General features: G+C 41.2%; 1 protein-coding gene across 1 annotated transcript; it reads right to left on the bottom strand.

Moving 5' to 3' along the window:
• Positions 1-439: 439 nt before the first annotated feature.
• LOC138901415 (uncharacterized) lies at positions 440-1,166 on the bottom strand. The gene is made up of 2 exons (XM_070189176.1): positions 924-1,166; positions 440-808 (listed from the first exon to the last, which is right to left on the bottom strand). The coding sequence occupies exons 1-2, from the start codon at positions 1,164-1,166 to the stop codon at positions 440-442; spliced, it is 612 nt and encodes a 203-aa protein (XP_070045277.1).
• Positions 1,167-16,562: the final 15,396 nt, after the last annotated feature.

Below are 16,562 nucleotides of genomic sequence, written 5' to 3'. Positions count from 1 at the left end.
ATTTGGTGAAATAGTCGATAGCTACCAATGAAACGATGTCCGTTTGATGTGGTAGGTTCTATAGGTCCAATCACGTCCCTACCCCTGGTGGCGAACGGCCAAGGTGAACCCATTACATTTAACTCATTTGGTGGAACCTGGATGAAATCCCCGTGAATATAGCATTGGTGACACTTCTGCACGTAGCGGATACTGTCGCTTTCCATAGCCATCCAAAAGTATCCAGCTCTCAAAATCTTCTTGGCCAATGTGAACCCATTCATGTAGGGTCCGCGCGTCACTGCATGTATTTCTTCCAATAGTCTTGTTGCTTCAGCAGCGTCTACACATCTCAACAAACCTATGTCTCGGGTCATCTTGTACAGGATTCCCCATTGAGGAAAAAATGGTTTGCCAGCCTCCCGAGGGCTCGCTTTTGACCATTAATAGCATCTTCCGGTTATTCTCTGGTTGCAAGGAATCTCTTGATGTCGTGATACCATGGTTTACCTCCTGGTTCTTCATCTACATGGAAGCAATAGGCATGTTGATCCCTGATCTCTACCTTGATAGGGTCAATGTAGTTCTTGTCCGGATGCAGAATCATATATGATAGGGTTGCAAGGGCATCGGCGAACTCATTCTGAATCCTGGGGACGTGCTTGAACTCAATCTTTGTGAACTTCTTACACATCTCCTTCGCATAGTGCATGTATAGAAGTATCTTGACATTCTTGGGGGACCATTCTCCTTGGACTTGGTGTATCAACAAATCGGAATTTCCTATGACCAAAAGTTCTTTGATATTCATTCGACTGCCATTCTGATCCTAAGGATGCATGCTTCGTATTAAGCGATATTATTAGTGCAAGGAAATCTTATCTTTGACGATGCTGGATAGTATGTCTAGATTCCGAAATCAGGACTGCCCCAATTCCGACTACTTTGAAATTGTTTGCTCCATCGAAAAACATTCGCCACCCAGGGTATGATTCTACAATATACTCTCCGGCAAATAGTACTTCTTCATCGGGGAAATACGTGGTAAGGGGTTCGTAATCACCATCCACTGGATTTTCTTTGAGGTGGTCGGCTAAAGCTTGTTCTTTGATAGCCTTCCGAGTTATGTATACAATGTCAAATTTGCTGAGGAGAATTTGCCATTTAGCTAGCTTTCCGGTCGGCATTGGCATTTGGAAAATGTACTTGAGCGGGTCGAGCCTAGATATCCGATGCGTAGTGTGTGCCGACATATAATGCCTTAATTTTTGAGTAATCCAAGTTAGAGCTCAACAAGTGTGTTCTATCAGGGTATACTTGGCCTCGCATGGCGTAAACTTCTTACTTAAGTAGTAGATGGCCTGCTCCTTTCTCCCAGTTTCATCATGCTTCCCCAACACACAGCCGAAGCCGTTATCCAAGACTTACAAATAGAGCAATAATGGCTTCCCTGGTTCTGGAGGAACCAACACTGGCGGGTTTGGTAGATACTCATTGATTTTGTCGAAGGCTTTCTGGCACTCTTCTGTCCATTTTGTGGCGGCATCTTTCTTCAACAGTTTGAAAATAGGTTCACAGATTACCGTGGACTGGGCTATGAAACGACTGATGTAATTCAATCTACTCAGGAAACTCATGACATCTTTCTTGCTCTTTGATGGCGTTAATTCCTGAATGGCCTTGATTTTTGATGGTTCTAGTTTTATCCCCCTTCCTGCTTACAATGAAGCCAATATTTTTCCAGCGGGGACTCCGAACGCGCACTTTGCTGAGTTCAACTTCAAATTGTACCTTCGCAGGCGTTCGAAAAATTTCCTCAAGTCGTCCAAGGGCGCTGAGTTTTTTCGAGACTTTATGATGACGTCATCCACATACACTTCGATCTCCTTAAAAATCATGTCGTGAAAGAGGGTCGTCATGGCCCTCATGTAGGTGGCGCCAGTGTTCTTGAGACCGAACGGCATAACTCTATAACAGTAGACTCTCTAAGGTGTGGTGAAAGCCGTCCTCTCTGCATCTTCCTCATGTATCAAGATTTGATGGTACCCAGCAAAACAATCCACAAACGACTGTAGTTCGTGCTTCGCACAGTTGTCGATGAGGATGTGGATATTTTGCAAAGGGAAATCATCTTTTGGACTAGCTTTGTTGAGATCTCGGTAGTCCACACATATTCTGATCTTTCCATCTTTCTTGGGTACTAGGATGATGTTTGCCAGCCAACTTGGATAGTTGGTGACCCTTGCTACTTTCGATTCTATCTGTTTGGTCACTTCTTCCTTTATCCTCAGACTTAAATCAGGTTTGAATTTTCTGGGTTTCTACTTGACCGTAGGTCTGGTAGGATTGGTGGGCAGTCGATGCGAGACAATGCCAGTGCTTAATCCCTGCATGTCATCATAGGACCATGCGAACACCTCGATGTACTGTCGGGGGAGCTCTACCAGTTTTTCCTTTTGCTCGGTTTCTAGTGAATGTTGATTCTGGTTTCTTTTACATCTTCTTCACTTCCAAGATTTACCACTTCTGTTTCTTCGAGGTTGGGCTTTTTTTGACTCTCCAACTGCTCGATCTCCGATGGGAGATTATCGGGCATCATGCTCTCGTTATACTCCTCATAATTCGGGAGATTGCACTCAGTGGTTTCGTTACATGTCATAATCGCAGAACGAGGGTTCATAGTAGCTTGATTACTAAAAAGAAAAGCTAAGTATAAATAAAGCGGTAAATAAAGTTGCAATATTTGAGAAAATGATTCTTTTATTTCATCAAAAGGGGAACGTCTTAAGCGTTCACAAGAGGAAAATGACAAAAAGGTATTGACACGGTACACACCTCAATTGACCGTGCACTTTTCAAAAGAAAACTTTTACAGTTCCATACTAACAAGACTCCAGGCGAACCAAAGATGGACTGGCGGTCCAATTCCGCAGCCCTTCCCCTAGTTCGGCATCCCTGATAGTCAGTGTCTTGATGTCAGCCCCTTCATAGCATTCTTCAATCATATTCACGAACAATTTTCCCATCCCGTCAATGATATCATCTTCGGGTACTGAACTCTATCCCGGACTTGCAACATGCTCTGGAACAAAAACCTTTTTCTCGAAGCTAATGGTGCGAGCTTTTCCTTTCGGAGGCTGATATCCTATGCCAACCCTTCCTTTCTACCCATTATGTTTAATTGGCTATGTGATTTCATCTGACTTGGCTCCTAACCTTGTTCCTGGCCTGTATCCATATTTCATCATACCTCATAGCCATCTTGGATCTATACGGTGATTGCATTCCTAAGTTTTGTTCAGTCTTTTCCATCTCGGTAGTCTGCATGATTTCCACTGCATGGAAGGCAACTCCATCTAACCCTTCAATGAATGGAACATCATACTCCAAATAGGCAGAGTGACCCCACTCGCCATGAACCATGATCTCCTGACATCCCCACACAAATTTTATGCATTGGAGCAAAGTGGATGGAACGACCCCTGCCATATGTATCCAGGTCCTGCCTAGCAGCAAATTGTAGGAAGAGGAGATATCTATTACTTGAAACAACACCGAAAAATCGACCGGCCCAATCTGTAAGGCTAAATAAATTTCTCCAATAACATCCTTTTGCGAACCATCAAAGTCTCTCACCCTTACGTGGCTTTCCTTGACTTCCCTCAAATGAATTCCTAACTCCCGGAGGGTGGAGAGCGGACAAATATTGACTCCCAACCCTCTATCGACCAGCACCCGGGACACCACTTTGTCCCCACATTTGACAGTGATATGAAGAGCCTTGTTGTGACTTGCACCTTCGACAGGAAGTTCGTCTCTTCTAAAGGTGATCATGTTTGCTTCGACTATTTTCCCAATTGTCGTGGTCAACACTTCACTAGTGGTGTTACTTGGTATACTTACCCCACTTAGTTCTTTCAATAGGGCCTCCTTATGAATGTAGGAGCTCATTAATAGATCCATGATTGATATTTGCGCTGGAGTTTTCTTCAGATGCTCCTCCACAGAATACTCTTTGCTTGACATTCTCTTCCAAAACTCGATAGCTTCTGGGTCTGTTATGTTCCTTCTTGGAATTTTTTCTCTCCCCGGGTTTCCTCGATTACCATCTTCAGGAGCGTAGCATCTCCAAGACCTAGTCATACAATGTGCTGCAACAACGTCTGTCATTTTGGCCTTTCCTTTTTGTTGGTACGTCCATGGGACAGTTTTTGTATTCCCGGATTTCTTTGTCTCCTGTAGTAGCAGCAGGTTGCTGCGGATAAGTCTGAACAATCACTATAGGTCTCAATTGCATTGTAATAATCGAAGCCTTTTGAGGAGGGATCCTGGCGGCTTATGCATTTCCTATAGTGACAATTGTTCCCTTTAGGTCATACTCTTTGTCCAATGCGATCATGTTATCTACCTGATTTCGATGATTTGGCAGCGGATTGCGATTCACACTGGGCGGTGCCAGAGTGCACTAAATGGTCCGGCTCTTGATCAGGGTTTCAATTTCATTTTTGAACTTAAAACAATCTTCAGTATCATGCCTAGGTACATTGGAATGGTTCACGCATCTTTTAGTGGCATCAAAATACTTGGAGGGATGTTTAGGAACCCTTCCTTTGATTGGGTGTATCAATCCTGCTCTTCTCAATCTCTCAATTAATTGGGCCAGAGGCTTAGCAATCGGGGTATAAGTTCTAGGATCCCTTTTTTCAAAGTTGGGACAAGGGCGTGGTGCATAAGCAGGTCGATTTTGATGAGTAGTGGTTTGGACATGAGCATATGGTCGTTATGGGTTTTGGTTGTTGTTGGTTCGAAGAGGGTTGTATTGTGGTTGAGGGTGGTAATATGGCCGGGTGTTATAGACTGGAGCGTAAGTGGGTGGTGGTGAATGGTTGTTTTGGGAATAAGAGGTGCTTCTGTGATGTCGGTTGGGTTGGTAGTAAGGGATGACTGCTGAGACCTCCTCTTTCTTCTTCTTTCTGCTACCGATTGACCCTGACTGGATGGCCTTGCTGGCCGCTTGCAGTGCTGCCATGGATAGTACTTTACCGGATTTTATGCCCTCTTCTAAGAAATCTCCCATCTTAACTTGCTCGGTGAATTTTTGTCCCATCATTCCCATCATCTTTTCAAAGTATATTTCCTCCTGGGCTCTGATGAAATACTTGGTTAGTTCACTGTCGTCCAGTAGAGGTTACGCCCCGACAACCTCTGACCTCCATCGGCGTGCATATTCTTTGAATGACTCAGATGGTTTTTTCTGTAGGTTCACCGGTGCGAACCGATCAGGAGTGATCTTTGTATTAAATCGACAACGATTCATGAAGTCCTCCACCATATCTTGCTAAGTTCTTCAATTTCGCGGATCCTGTCGAGTATACCAGGTGAGTGCTTCTCCCATCAGACTTCTTATAAATAACTTCATTCTTAGCTTTTCGTTCCTCCCCACTCCGACTAACTTGTCATAATATGCCCTCAAATATGCGTGAGGGTCCCCCGTCCCATCAAAGATATCAAACTTTGGGGGTTTGTACCCTGCTGGCATATCCACATCTGGATGAATACACAGATCCTCGTAGTACAAACTTTCACTTCCTCGGGCAACTTGGAGGCTTTTCATTTGCCTTCTCAACATTTGCAACTGCTCAGATACTGATTCTTCCTTCTTATTTCTGACCTCTCTCTCCATCTCAGTGATTGGTCAATCTCATAAGGCACCCTGACCGTGACAGGTGCTGTAAATGTAGGTTCAAAAATGGCTTATACAGGGGGAACGTACCACTCATGGGTGGCAGCATGTGCCACAGGTATGTGCTGGTTAATGGTGAAAGTGACTCCGTCACGAGGAGGGGTAGTTGCATTAGTGGTAATAGGTGAGTTTTGTGATGTCTGAGTGTATTGTGGTACGTAAGGAGTGTGAATAAGGGGATATGGTGGGTTAGTGGGGGTTACTGGAGGTATGACTTGAGTGGTAGGAGCTGAAGTGGGGTTGTTGTTTTGGCATGGTGTGGAAGGAAAGTGGTCGGGGAGTGAATCAAAGAAGGGAATCAAGGTGGTTGAGGAAGTCTTGTGATGACCAGGTGCGCTAGTTCCCTGATATGTTATACCCCCCCCTTAAGGACTCTATTTCCTAGGCCATCCTGGACATGTGTTCATCATTCCTGGTGTTGTTTTTCCCCCAGATCACCCCGGGCTGTCAGCTATGACCAGAGCATGTTCAATTGGGTCTTCTGCGGCTGACATCTTTCCTTTTGACCTTAGATTGTATTGTGGTTCCACCAGTTTTGGTCGACACAAACCAACTTTTTTATTTTTGGGGATAATAATAAAGCAAAATAAAAATAAGAAGAAAGAAAAGAAAAAGGAACATGAGTCAGTTCCTTTATTTATACAAGCAGGAAATCACACAGAGCAAATAATTTGTGCATTACAGCTAGCGCGTTTCCTAGAATTTGTAGGGACCTCTCATTGCCGGAGGTAGGCCTAATTCGCTGAGTTTTGACAAACATTTAGACTTGACACATTTAGATCCGAAGCAATTTGTTTTAATCGATAGTTTGGACTGATACAAGTGGGAACAAAGATTACATCATTGTTTCATAGAACTGCATGGGCTTGGACAACTTGCCCCTTTTGGAAAATAAAAGAGAGAAAATTAGGGATAAGTGGGAGAGAGGGGAATCAACCATTTCTAATAACCACCCCCGAGTCGTTTCCCATATCCTTCTCTTCTTCTGGCTCCTCCTCCGGATGCTCCTCCGGGTCTTCCTCAAACTCCTCCTCATCATCTTTGAATTTAGACTCCTCCTCCGGATCTTCTTCTGGCTATGTGCTAGACTCTATCTAGATGCACTCCACTACCCGGTCATCGTCTTTTGCAGGTGGCAACATATTGTCAATGGATCCTGGGACCACCTGATGGTGCATTGAAGTGGTCACAAGATAATGTGGCAGATCTCATGGTAAATTTGTAAAGCAGCCACCGCGTCCTCTAACCAGGCTATACCCTCTCTGCTTGACCGGGCCAACTCTTTTTCTTCATTTATCCAGACGTAATACTCAGGAGTACACCACGAGTTTTGACCCATAGGAATTGTGACGAGGTCGTTCCACTCTTCTTGTGGCATTCTTATCTGGGGAATTGGAATCTGCCAGTTGTACTCATCCTCGTATAGCGATGTATTTGTCCACAGAGGCACATCTTGGATCATTCCGCACTGTCTGAGGACCCGCAAGGGTGAGTATGGTTGAATGTCTTCCAGTCTGATCAGCTCAATGAAGTATTTCTGAGGAGTCCTCAAGATTGCCCTTTCACCTAACTAGGAGAGCTTCTAGTTGATCCATTCTCCCGTCAGATTGTCCAGTGTTTCCCTCTATTCTTCTTGCCCATGTGGGGAGACCCACTGTCTCATTCTTTCATTATGGCTACGGATCATATTGTTGACACCCACAAAGTAGTCGATGGTGGCCTCTCGCTGGAAGAAATGTTCAGTATCCCAGATCTAAAGCAACAAGTTAAAACCTTTAAAGAAATTATAACCTCGTGCACATGCGGACAGATTCCTCATCATCTCAGCTAACACCATCGGCACCAAAGTAGCTTGAAGATTGCCCCGAAAAGTCACCAGAACAACTGGTAACAAGTTGATGTTGATACGGCCCCTTCGACGCAGGAAGACCAATAGTCCCAATAGTGCCATTGAGAAAGTGATAGGCCTGAGACTCTCCCACGTCACTTTGTTACATTGAAACTCCCCTGAATACCATTCGTAGCTTTCACGGTGCCCAAATCTATCAAACAACTGGTCGAGGCTCACCCATCCGTCCTCGATACTTTTAAGACTCCTACTGTTGGCAAGGCCTAAGGCATCCAAGAATCGGTAACCGGTCATAGTAACTGGCAATACCGGCTTTCTTCCATTGAATGATAGCTCCGTGAAACTTGTGACTTCTTCCAATGTCGGTACTAACTCATAGTTGGCAATTTTGAACACCACCTTAGCCAGATCCCAAAATTCTATCAACAGGCGAGTGAGCACCCTGTCTGCTCGGATGTTCAGCAATGCTGTTAATGCCTCAGGTGTGTTCAAACATCATCTCCGTGTTCCCGACAAATATTCTTCCACTACTATTTCAACTTATGTAGTGCTCCCATTACCATGCCGATTTCAAGGATGTTTTGGTTGATTTGCATTTTCTCAGGTGGGTAAAAGAAAGATGTTTGGGTAAGTGTTTGCTTTGGATCTTTAAGTGTCTTGTCAGGTTTGTTTGTCTTTCCATAGAAGTTATGTCGTTGGGTGCATGACCCGTAGACATTAGGGTGGCTTTCCTAGTTGTTTGTCGGTGCCAAGGACCGACTCACCTAAGGTTTATGCAGTATGACCTATTTTACTAGAGTAGAGTGTTTCTTACTTTTGAATTGGACTAAAGGCTGTGAGAAGTTATGTCAATTGACCTGACAAAGCCATTCTATGCTAGAGAGTTTTGAAAAGAAGGTTCGGAGGGGTGTAAAAGACGACCCTCGCGTGCCATTGTGTGTGATAGTGTATGACCAAGACCCGATAGGAAGAAATGTGATGACAGTGTATATAAAGCAGTAACAGACAAGGGTGTAGAGGCAATAACTATAAAGAACAAATAAAGCAGGTAAGCATGTAATTGCAAATTTATATATAATTAAAGAAATGTATAAATAAATCTTGATGCCAAATTAGTCTAAGTCTGCTAAGTTCAGAACCTAAGTGTGAATCCCTAGTAGAGTCGCCATGTTGTTGCACCCTATTTTGCACTAATCAAGACATATTTCAACTTGTGGTTTCTTTGTTGTTGATAAAAGAGAGTCGCCACCTAATATTTAAAGGTATACTAGGGTACCTTTTTAATTACTAAGTTACATTTTTATTGGTCTGCTAACCGGTGAGATTATGGGTAAGGGTTCTTGTTCTTCTAAGGGGAAGGTGTTAGGCACCCCTTAAAATCTACCTGAGGTAGCTCCATATGACTTAGACTAATTTTAAGGAATCAGTTATTTATACTATGCTTAATTACTATTAAGAGCACGACTTACTGTGTGTGTGTGTGTGTGTGTATATATATATATATATATATATATATATATATATATATATATATATATATATATATATATATATATATCTAAGGGAGGGTATATATAAGGGATGTAAGACTTAAGAGGGAAGTGAGATAAAAAGGTCTAGAGATAGGTTAAAAGAGTTCTGAAAGTAGTCCATATTTTATAAGGCATGTAAAAATGAGATTAAGTTATGGAAGCAGTTGATTTAGGGAATGAGTGTTTATATAACTCTAAAAGATATTTGTAAGAAAGTGAACATAAATATACCTTGATTTTAAAATCTGAAAAGAGGCGGTCTTTTAGAAATCCATTTTGGGCGATAATACTTCACCGTTGTTTTATAAAAATCTGATTTTACCTCTTGTTTAGTAAAATTGGCAATTCTATCTGATTTTTCTTTTTGAAACAAATAGGGCTGCTGTTTTTGACTAAAATCTTGGCTTCAAAAATCTTTTTAGAGAGGCAAGTGATCGGTGAGATTAAAATGGTACATGAAGATTATAATTAGTGAAATAAGGATTAGTTACTAACTAATTCCTTTTAAATCCTATATTATTTAAAGCTTGCCTATATTTCATATGATATTAAAGCATGAAGATAAAGTATGTGATCTAATATATGAGTGTTAAATAAACAATAACAAAATATGATAAAGCGATAAGGCAGTAGGTAAAAGTAATGAAGCACTAAACTAGATTAAGGAAGCACTAAATAATAACAAAGGAAATGAGGGAAAGAAGATTGGATTCTGATGGTTGGGCCTCCAGAAGGTAGGCCAAACATTTGAAAGATACGACTACAGTTGACTGGACCCTCCAGAAAAAATGCAACAAGGCTGGCTTGGGCCTGAGTTCCTTAGGAACTTAGCAGGCCCTAATGTGTACATGCCCAAAAAGAAAGAAAGTCATTAGATGTATATTCCATATTTTCAGCATATTCAAACATGCATGAAATATATATAAGCAGATGACTGGAACAATAAATTATCAATATTCAAATACTATGGGAAAATATACCAATGTGGTGGTTATACATGGCAAATAATTTGCATTGAAAATCTTTCGTTATCATTAAACACTAAACCCCTAAAGAACCCAAAGTGTCAATGAGCTAAGGGCCCCTAAAGAACCCAAAGTGTCAATGAGCTAAGGGCTAAGGAGAAAGCTCTACTCAAGGTTGATGCCCCCTTTAAATCCCCCGACACTTCAAAGTTCCCAAAGGACTCAAGGCCTAAGCCAATGCTTGTACCGGGGAGGGCAGCCCAACCTAGAGCTAAACTTCACTCCCAAATACCCTTAACCACTAACGACTTATTTTCCCTATGAGTTTAAATGCCAATGAGGCCTTTTCAGTGTAAACTAAATGCCATATCATTACTTACCCCAAAAATATACCTTCCCTCCTAACATAAGAACACACATTCTACATTTGATACCAAATAAAGGAATACATATCAAGAGAATTTAAAGGTCTGACTTTTGAACACGCACAAGAGAGGGGCAGACACATCACAAGCATACTAACATTAGGGAAGATCATACTCAAAGTTAAGGCAAGCTATACAGGGTTCATATTGGTAACAACACAAAGATACAGATGCTCATGTCCCTAGCAAACCAAATGTGAACTAATTGGTTTCCTTCTAGCACATTCATGGGTTGACGACACTACTTAGCACTTTCAAGTTCATGAATAAAGATTCAGACAAACAGTTATGACTGGCCACTTTTACAGAAGGCATCAGAAACAAGATTGAACTCTCAACGTGACTACAAGTTCACAGATTTGAACATGGAATCCCTAAGGACTCAACATAGTCATACTCCTAACAATATTAACCTTAACAAGTCATCATGTTTAGACAATATCAACAAAGGACCTCATAAGGTTTAAGAATCAGGTTCAATTTCAAATTAACAATAGGGAAAGGACTAGAGTGGTTCGGGACAGAGCATGATATCAGGAATCAAACAGGAACATACGGTATTCTGTCAGTTATATGAACACTTCAAGTGAGGTTATGACTTCATATAGACAGGGGAGCCTTGCACATTACAAGATTAAGTTAAACATGTCATAAAGAGAGGGAGTTACAGATAAAGGAAGCATTGTATCAAAACAAGTTTAACTTAGACATAAGTCTATCTTAGTATCTAAGTGTAAAGTAGTCATGCTTCAACTTTTAAAAAAAAAAATTATCACTTGATTATAACAGAATAAGTAAGTCCTACTTTTATGGAAGATAATCTTAAAGATAAATGCATGCAAGCTTCACAAAGTGAGCAGTAGTTTAAAGAGATTAAAGACAAGGAAGTACTGCACCAAGTAGGTTTTGAATTGAACATGTAACTATAGGTTTTAACTGATCATGAGGCAACTAAGTGTAGTTGTACAACAATTATCAATCACTTATAACAAAACAGGATCATGACTTGTTCTATGAATAAAGGATAACTCCATCTTAGCAAAATGTATACAATAGCACTATTAGGATTCATGAAAATAAGACAATTTAACTCAAACAATGCAAATGTATCCAACAGTTAGGTATAATCATGTGAATGCCATAGTAACATCCCAAAAGTTGTTTTTAAAGTTAACACATACTAGTATAGAGAGTAAGAACATATATACACTTAGATTTTCATGCTTAAGTTAAATGGTAGGTGATATGAACTCAGGAACCTTCAAGTTTATCTCTATTAGGATTATTAAATCATAAACTCGATCACATGACAAACGGAACATAGGAAAAACAATAGGCAGAGGTGAAGATCACATTAGAATCCTCAATGAAAGATTATGATGTTCAAGTAAGACATGAGCAGTCACTCAAGGCACATTACAACTTAAACATGTAGTATGCTGGAACTCAGAAACAAAAACCATTGAGAATCACTTAATAACTTGATCAATCATCAATTAAAGACTCAAAAGGCATGACAAATGATCACAATCAGACAATATACTATCATAATCAGAACATAAGCATTCCCATACTAATTACAAACATCATAAACTACTGTAATTCTCAGAAGAAAACTAGCACATTTATAGCATTCAAAAGAGATTAGCAAAAGAGAGAAATGAGGAATATAGTGACCTTTTGAGGGCAATAGACCAAACGAGGATCTTTTTTAGTGCTTAAGACCTTAGAGGCTTCAAGCTCGAAGCAACGATAGTACTCAGAAACAAAGAACAAGATTCAATAAGAAACCCTAAGTTTTGAAAAATCAGAATTACTCTTAGAGGATAGTGTAGCTTTTTTTCTTCAGTGTTAGGTGTGTGTTTCTCGAGTGTTTGGTGAGAACATTAAAAGCCCCTTTTATAGTGCCATTTAAGGCTCTAGGGTTTCACAAATTCAAATCAGTAGTGGAGAGTGACGCATGGTAGGTGATGATAGCAAGATTGAGTAAAATCAGAAAAAAACATAGGGGGAAAATAATGTTGAGTTTACCTGAGAAGAGGGATCGACTGTTGAAGGCAAAGAACTAACGGACAAACCCTAATGTCCAGAGGTCACTGCATTTGACCTCTGGACAAGAATAATGATGATGATGGTGAAGAGATTCAACCATGCATGCCATGAATTTGAAAAGACAAAGGAAGGAACATGCGAACTCAGTAACACAATTTGGGGTCTTAGGGTTTGATTTGGTTTTTGAATTCTATCGGCAAAAATGGGAAAGAATAGCAAGATTCGTGGATAGTAGGGGACATATAGGCATTTCAGGCTTTGATTGAGATGACCTTGCACAATTTTGTGCAAGGTTTTGGAGACTGATGGGTTAGGGCAGGAGGAGAGTAGAGAGCATTTTGGGAAACTATGGTGGCCGAGTGAGGGGAAATGATTAGGGTTTCTGGGGGGATTGGTTTGGTCTTTAGGCTTAAAGATGATAGATGGAACGTGAGCCGTTGGATATGTTGATCAACAACTCCGATTATTTGGTAATTAGGTTATGTAGAAATAATTTAAGTGGGAAAATCGGTGGCCGTTAGATGATGGGGTTTTGGACGACTGGGATTAGATCTCTGAGGGTGGGTATTTAGATCAAAAGAAAAAAATAGAGAATAAACGTGAGCCGTTAATCAGATGGATCAACGACTTAGCTGTGGGTGTGTTTGTTCTGTGAGTTGAGAGTGAGGGTAACATGTCACAAGCCGATTGGTGCAAAGAGTGTGGCTGGGTTCGCCATAGTGGAAAGAGATTGGTGTTTGGATTGGGTGTATTTTTGGACTGGGCTTGTTAATTGGGCCAAAAATAATTTAAGGAAAGGCAACTTTGTCTTTGATTTGAGAATTGCGATTGTGGCCCTTTTGTCTTTTAACCCCTTTTGAATTTAATTTAAATAAACTTAACAATTTTCAATAAATGCGGTAAAAATTATAATTACTATATATACTACTAATTATTTAATTAACTATTTGTAAAACACTTTGTTTTTCCTAAATTGCAACAATAATTTCAAATTTCACATAATAATCTAATTAACTAAAAATTAAAAAATAATTTATCAAATTAATTATAGGATGTAATGTATATATAAGAATTATTTTAATAATCTAAAAAATAGTAAATATATTTGTAATTACATAATATTAATACTACACGATTAATTTTAAAAACTAATACTTAATTAATTTGTAAAAATAAGTATTTGTTACTAGAAAACACTTTTAAAAATATTTATTGTAAATTCTTAAATATAAATAAATTAGTTTAAAAAAGGAGGGTCAAAATTGGCCGTCAACACGAGTCATAAGCAAGTTTAGTAGAGTCTTGTGGATCAGTACATATACGTCTGTACTTAACTTCGACAGGCTATGAAACTATTTGAAAATTTTACTTCTTTCATCCCCTATTGTGCTGATTTGTTGATTTCGGAAATTGAACCTTTGTCTTTTTATTCTCTCACAGATAGTGAGGACACAAGCTTCGGTTACCGATGATGTTTCCCTCGGTGCTGGTGTTGCTAGAGTTCGGGGCAGAGGCTAAGGCAGAGGTGGAGCACTTGCTAAAGCGAGGGGACGTGCTAGGACCGCGAGTAAGGAGCCACTTGTAGCTCCGGTTGGGGAGCAGACACTCGAGGCGCCTGTTGCTACCACTGGACTTTAGGAGACTTTAGCGCACTTCCTGAGCATGTTTGGTACCTTGTCTCAGGCGATTGATCCTAGTTGCACCAGCTACTTCTCAGGCTAGGGGAGGAGCTCAGACTCCCGCTGCCCATACTCCAGAGCAGCAGGCTCATGTTTATCAGGCCCCGAGTGTTATGCCGGTGTAGCCCGTGATTGTAGTTCAGCCCGAGGTCAGGCCAATGGCGTAAGAGGAGGAGCAGAATAGGTTAGAAAGGTTCAAGAAGTATCCTCCTACTTTTAGTGGCGCAATATCCTAGGTTGCACAGGGTTTTCTAGACTAGTGTCACCTTATTCTACGTACTATGGGCACCGTGGAGTTGAGCGGGGTTGACCATACTACTTTCCAACTGACATATAGATGGTGACAGACTTATGAGGAGAGTAGACCAGCGAGTGCAACGCCACTTACATGGGCTCCGTTCATTGATCTCCTTTTGAGGGAGTTCATTCCATGGACGATCAGGGATGCGTTGCGCACCGAGTTCAAGCAATTACACTAGGGGACTATAACTGTGTCCGAGTATGCTATGAGGTTTAGTGAGTTATCTCGTCATGCACCTCCTTTAGTTTCCACTGTTAGAGAGAGAGTCCACAAATTTATTGAGGGACTCAGTTACGGTCTTAGATTTGGGATGGCACGGGAGTTGGAGACTGATACTCCATTTCAGTTGGTTGTGGTGATCACTAGGAGGTTAGAGCGTATCCGCGGCCAAGAGAGAGAGGATGAAAGGCCAAGAGGCCTCAAGATTTTAGAGGGTTTAGTGGTCCCCGCTCTGCAGTTTCAGCTCATTATGGTAGAGGTTTTATCCGTTGACCAGTTTAGTCTGCACTCCAGGTTACTCGTAGTGCTCCAACTATTCAAGGACCTCAGAGTACTCATTTTGGACAACCATCTTCCAGTGCACCTCCTGCACGGGGTTCCTACAACAATTATTCTAGCCGTCCGGGTCAGACTCAGTATCAACAGCCACACCCGCAGAGAGGTTGTTTTGAGTGTAGTGATACTAGACACATGGTGAGGGATTGTCTCAAGCTTCAGAGGGGTGGACCTCTGCATATTACTCAAGCTATGGTTTTTGCTCTATTTGCTACTCTACTTGCACAACCAACTAGGGGTTGAGGACATGCGGGTAGAGGACATCCTAGAGGGAGAGGCCAGGCCCGTTGTTATGCTTTTCCTAGTTGGACTGAGGCTGTTGCATCAGATGCTATCATCACAGGTATTGTTCCGGTCTGTTATAAGATGCATCAGTTTTATTTGATCTGGGTTTCACTTATTCGTATGTGTCATCCTATTTTGCTTCATATTTGGATATGTCTTGTGATTCTTTGAGTACCCCTGTTTATGTGTCTATGCCCGTTGGGGATTCTATTATGCTAGACCGGGTCTATCATCCTTGTTTGGTCATGATCGGGGGTTATAAGAATAGGGTTGACCTTCTGCTACCTAATATGGTGGATTTTGATGTGATTTTGGGTATGGATTGGTTGTCACCATATCACGCTATTCTTGATTGTCATGCTAAGACCGTGACGTTAGCTATGCCGGGGTTGCCGAGGTTGGAGTGGAGAGGTTCATTAGGTCATGTTCCTAGTAGGGTGGTGTCTTTCCTGAAGGCACAACAGATGGTTGAGAAGGGGTGCTTGGCATACTTAGCCTTTGTGAGGGATGTAAGTGCGAATACTCCTACCGTTGAGTCAGTTTCGGTAGTGAGAGAGTTTCCAGATGTGTTTCCAGCAGACCTACCGGGCATGCCACCTGATAAGGATATTGATTTTGGTATTCATTTGGTGCACAACACTTAGCCCATCTCTATTCCATATCGCATGGCACTAGTGGAGTTGAAGTATCAAAGGAATAACTTCAGGAGTTGCTTGATAAAGGTTTTATCAGATCGAGTGTTTTACCTTGGGGTGCTCCAGTTCTAGTTTTAAAGAAGAAAGACGACTCGGTGAGGATGTGCATTGACTATAGGCAGTTGAACAAGGTTACTAACAAGAACAAACACCTACTACCGCGTATTAATGATTTGTTTGATCAGCTTCAGGGTGCTAGGGTATTCTCAAAAATTGATTTGAGATCGGGATACCATCAATTGAAGATTCGGGTTTCAGATATTCCGAAAACGGCTTTTAGAACCTGCTATGGCCACTACGCATTTTTGGTGATATATTTTGGGCTGACCAATGCCCCAACAACCTTTATGTACTTGATGAACAATGTTTTCCATCCATATATTAATTCCTTCATCATCGTATTCATTGATGATATATTGGTGTATTCTCGTAGCCGAAAGTATCACATGAAGCACTTGAGGATCATGCTCCAGAATTTGAGGGACAAGAAGATATATGTTAA

Source organism: Nicotiana tomentosiformis, chromosome 11 (assembly GCF_000390325.3).
Source record: "Nicotiana tomentosiformis chromosome 11, ASM39032v3, whole genome shotgun sequence".
In the NCBI taxonomy this organism is placed as follows: domain Eukaryota; kingdom Viridiplantae; phylum Streptophyta; class Magnoliopsida; order Solanales; family Solanaceae; genus Nicotiana; species Nicotiana tomentosiformis.
This window is presented reverse-complemented; position numbering and strand designations above follow the sequence as displayed.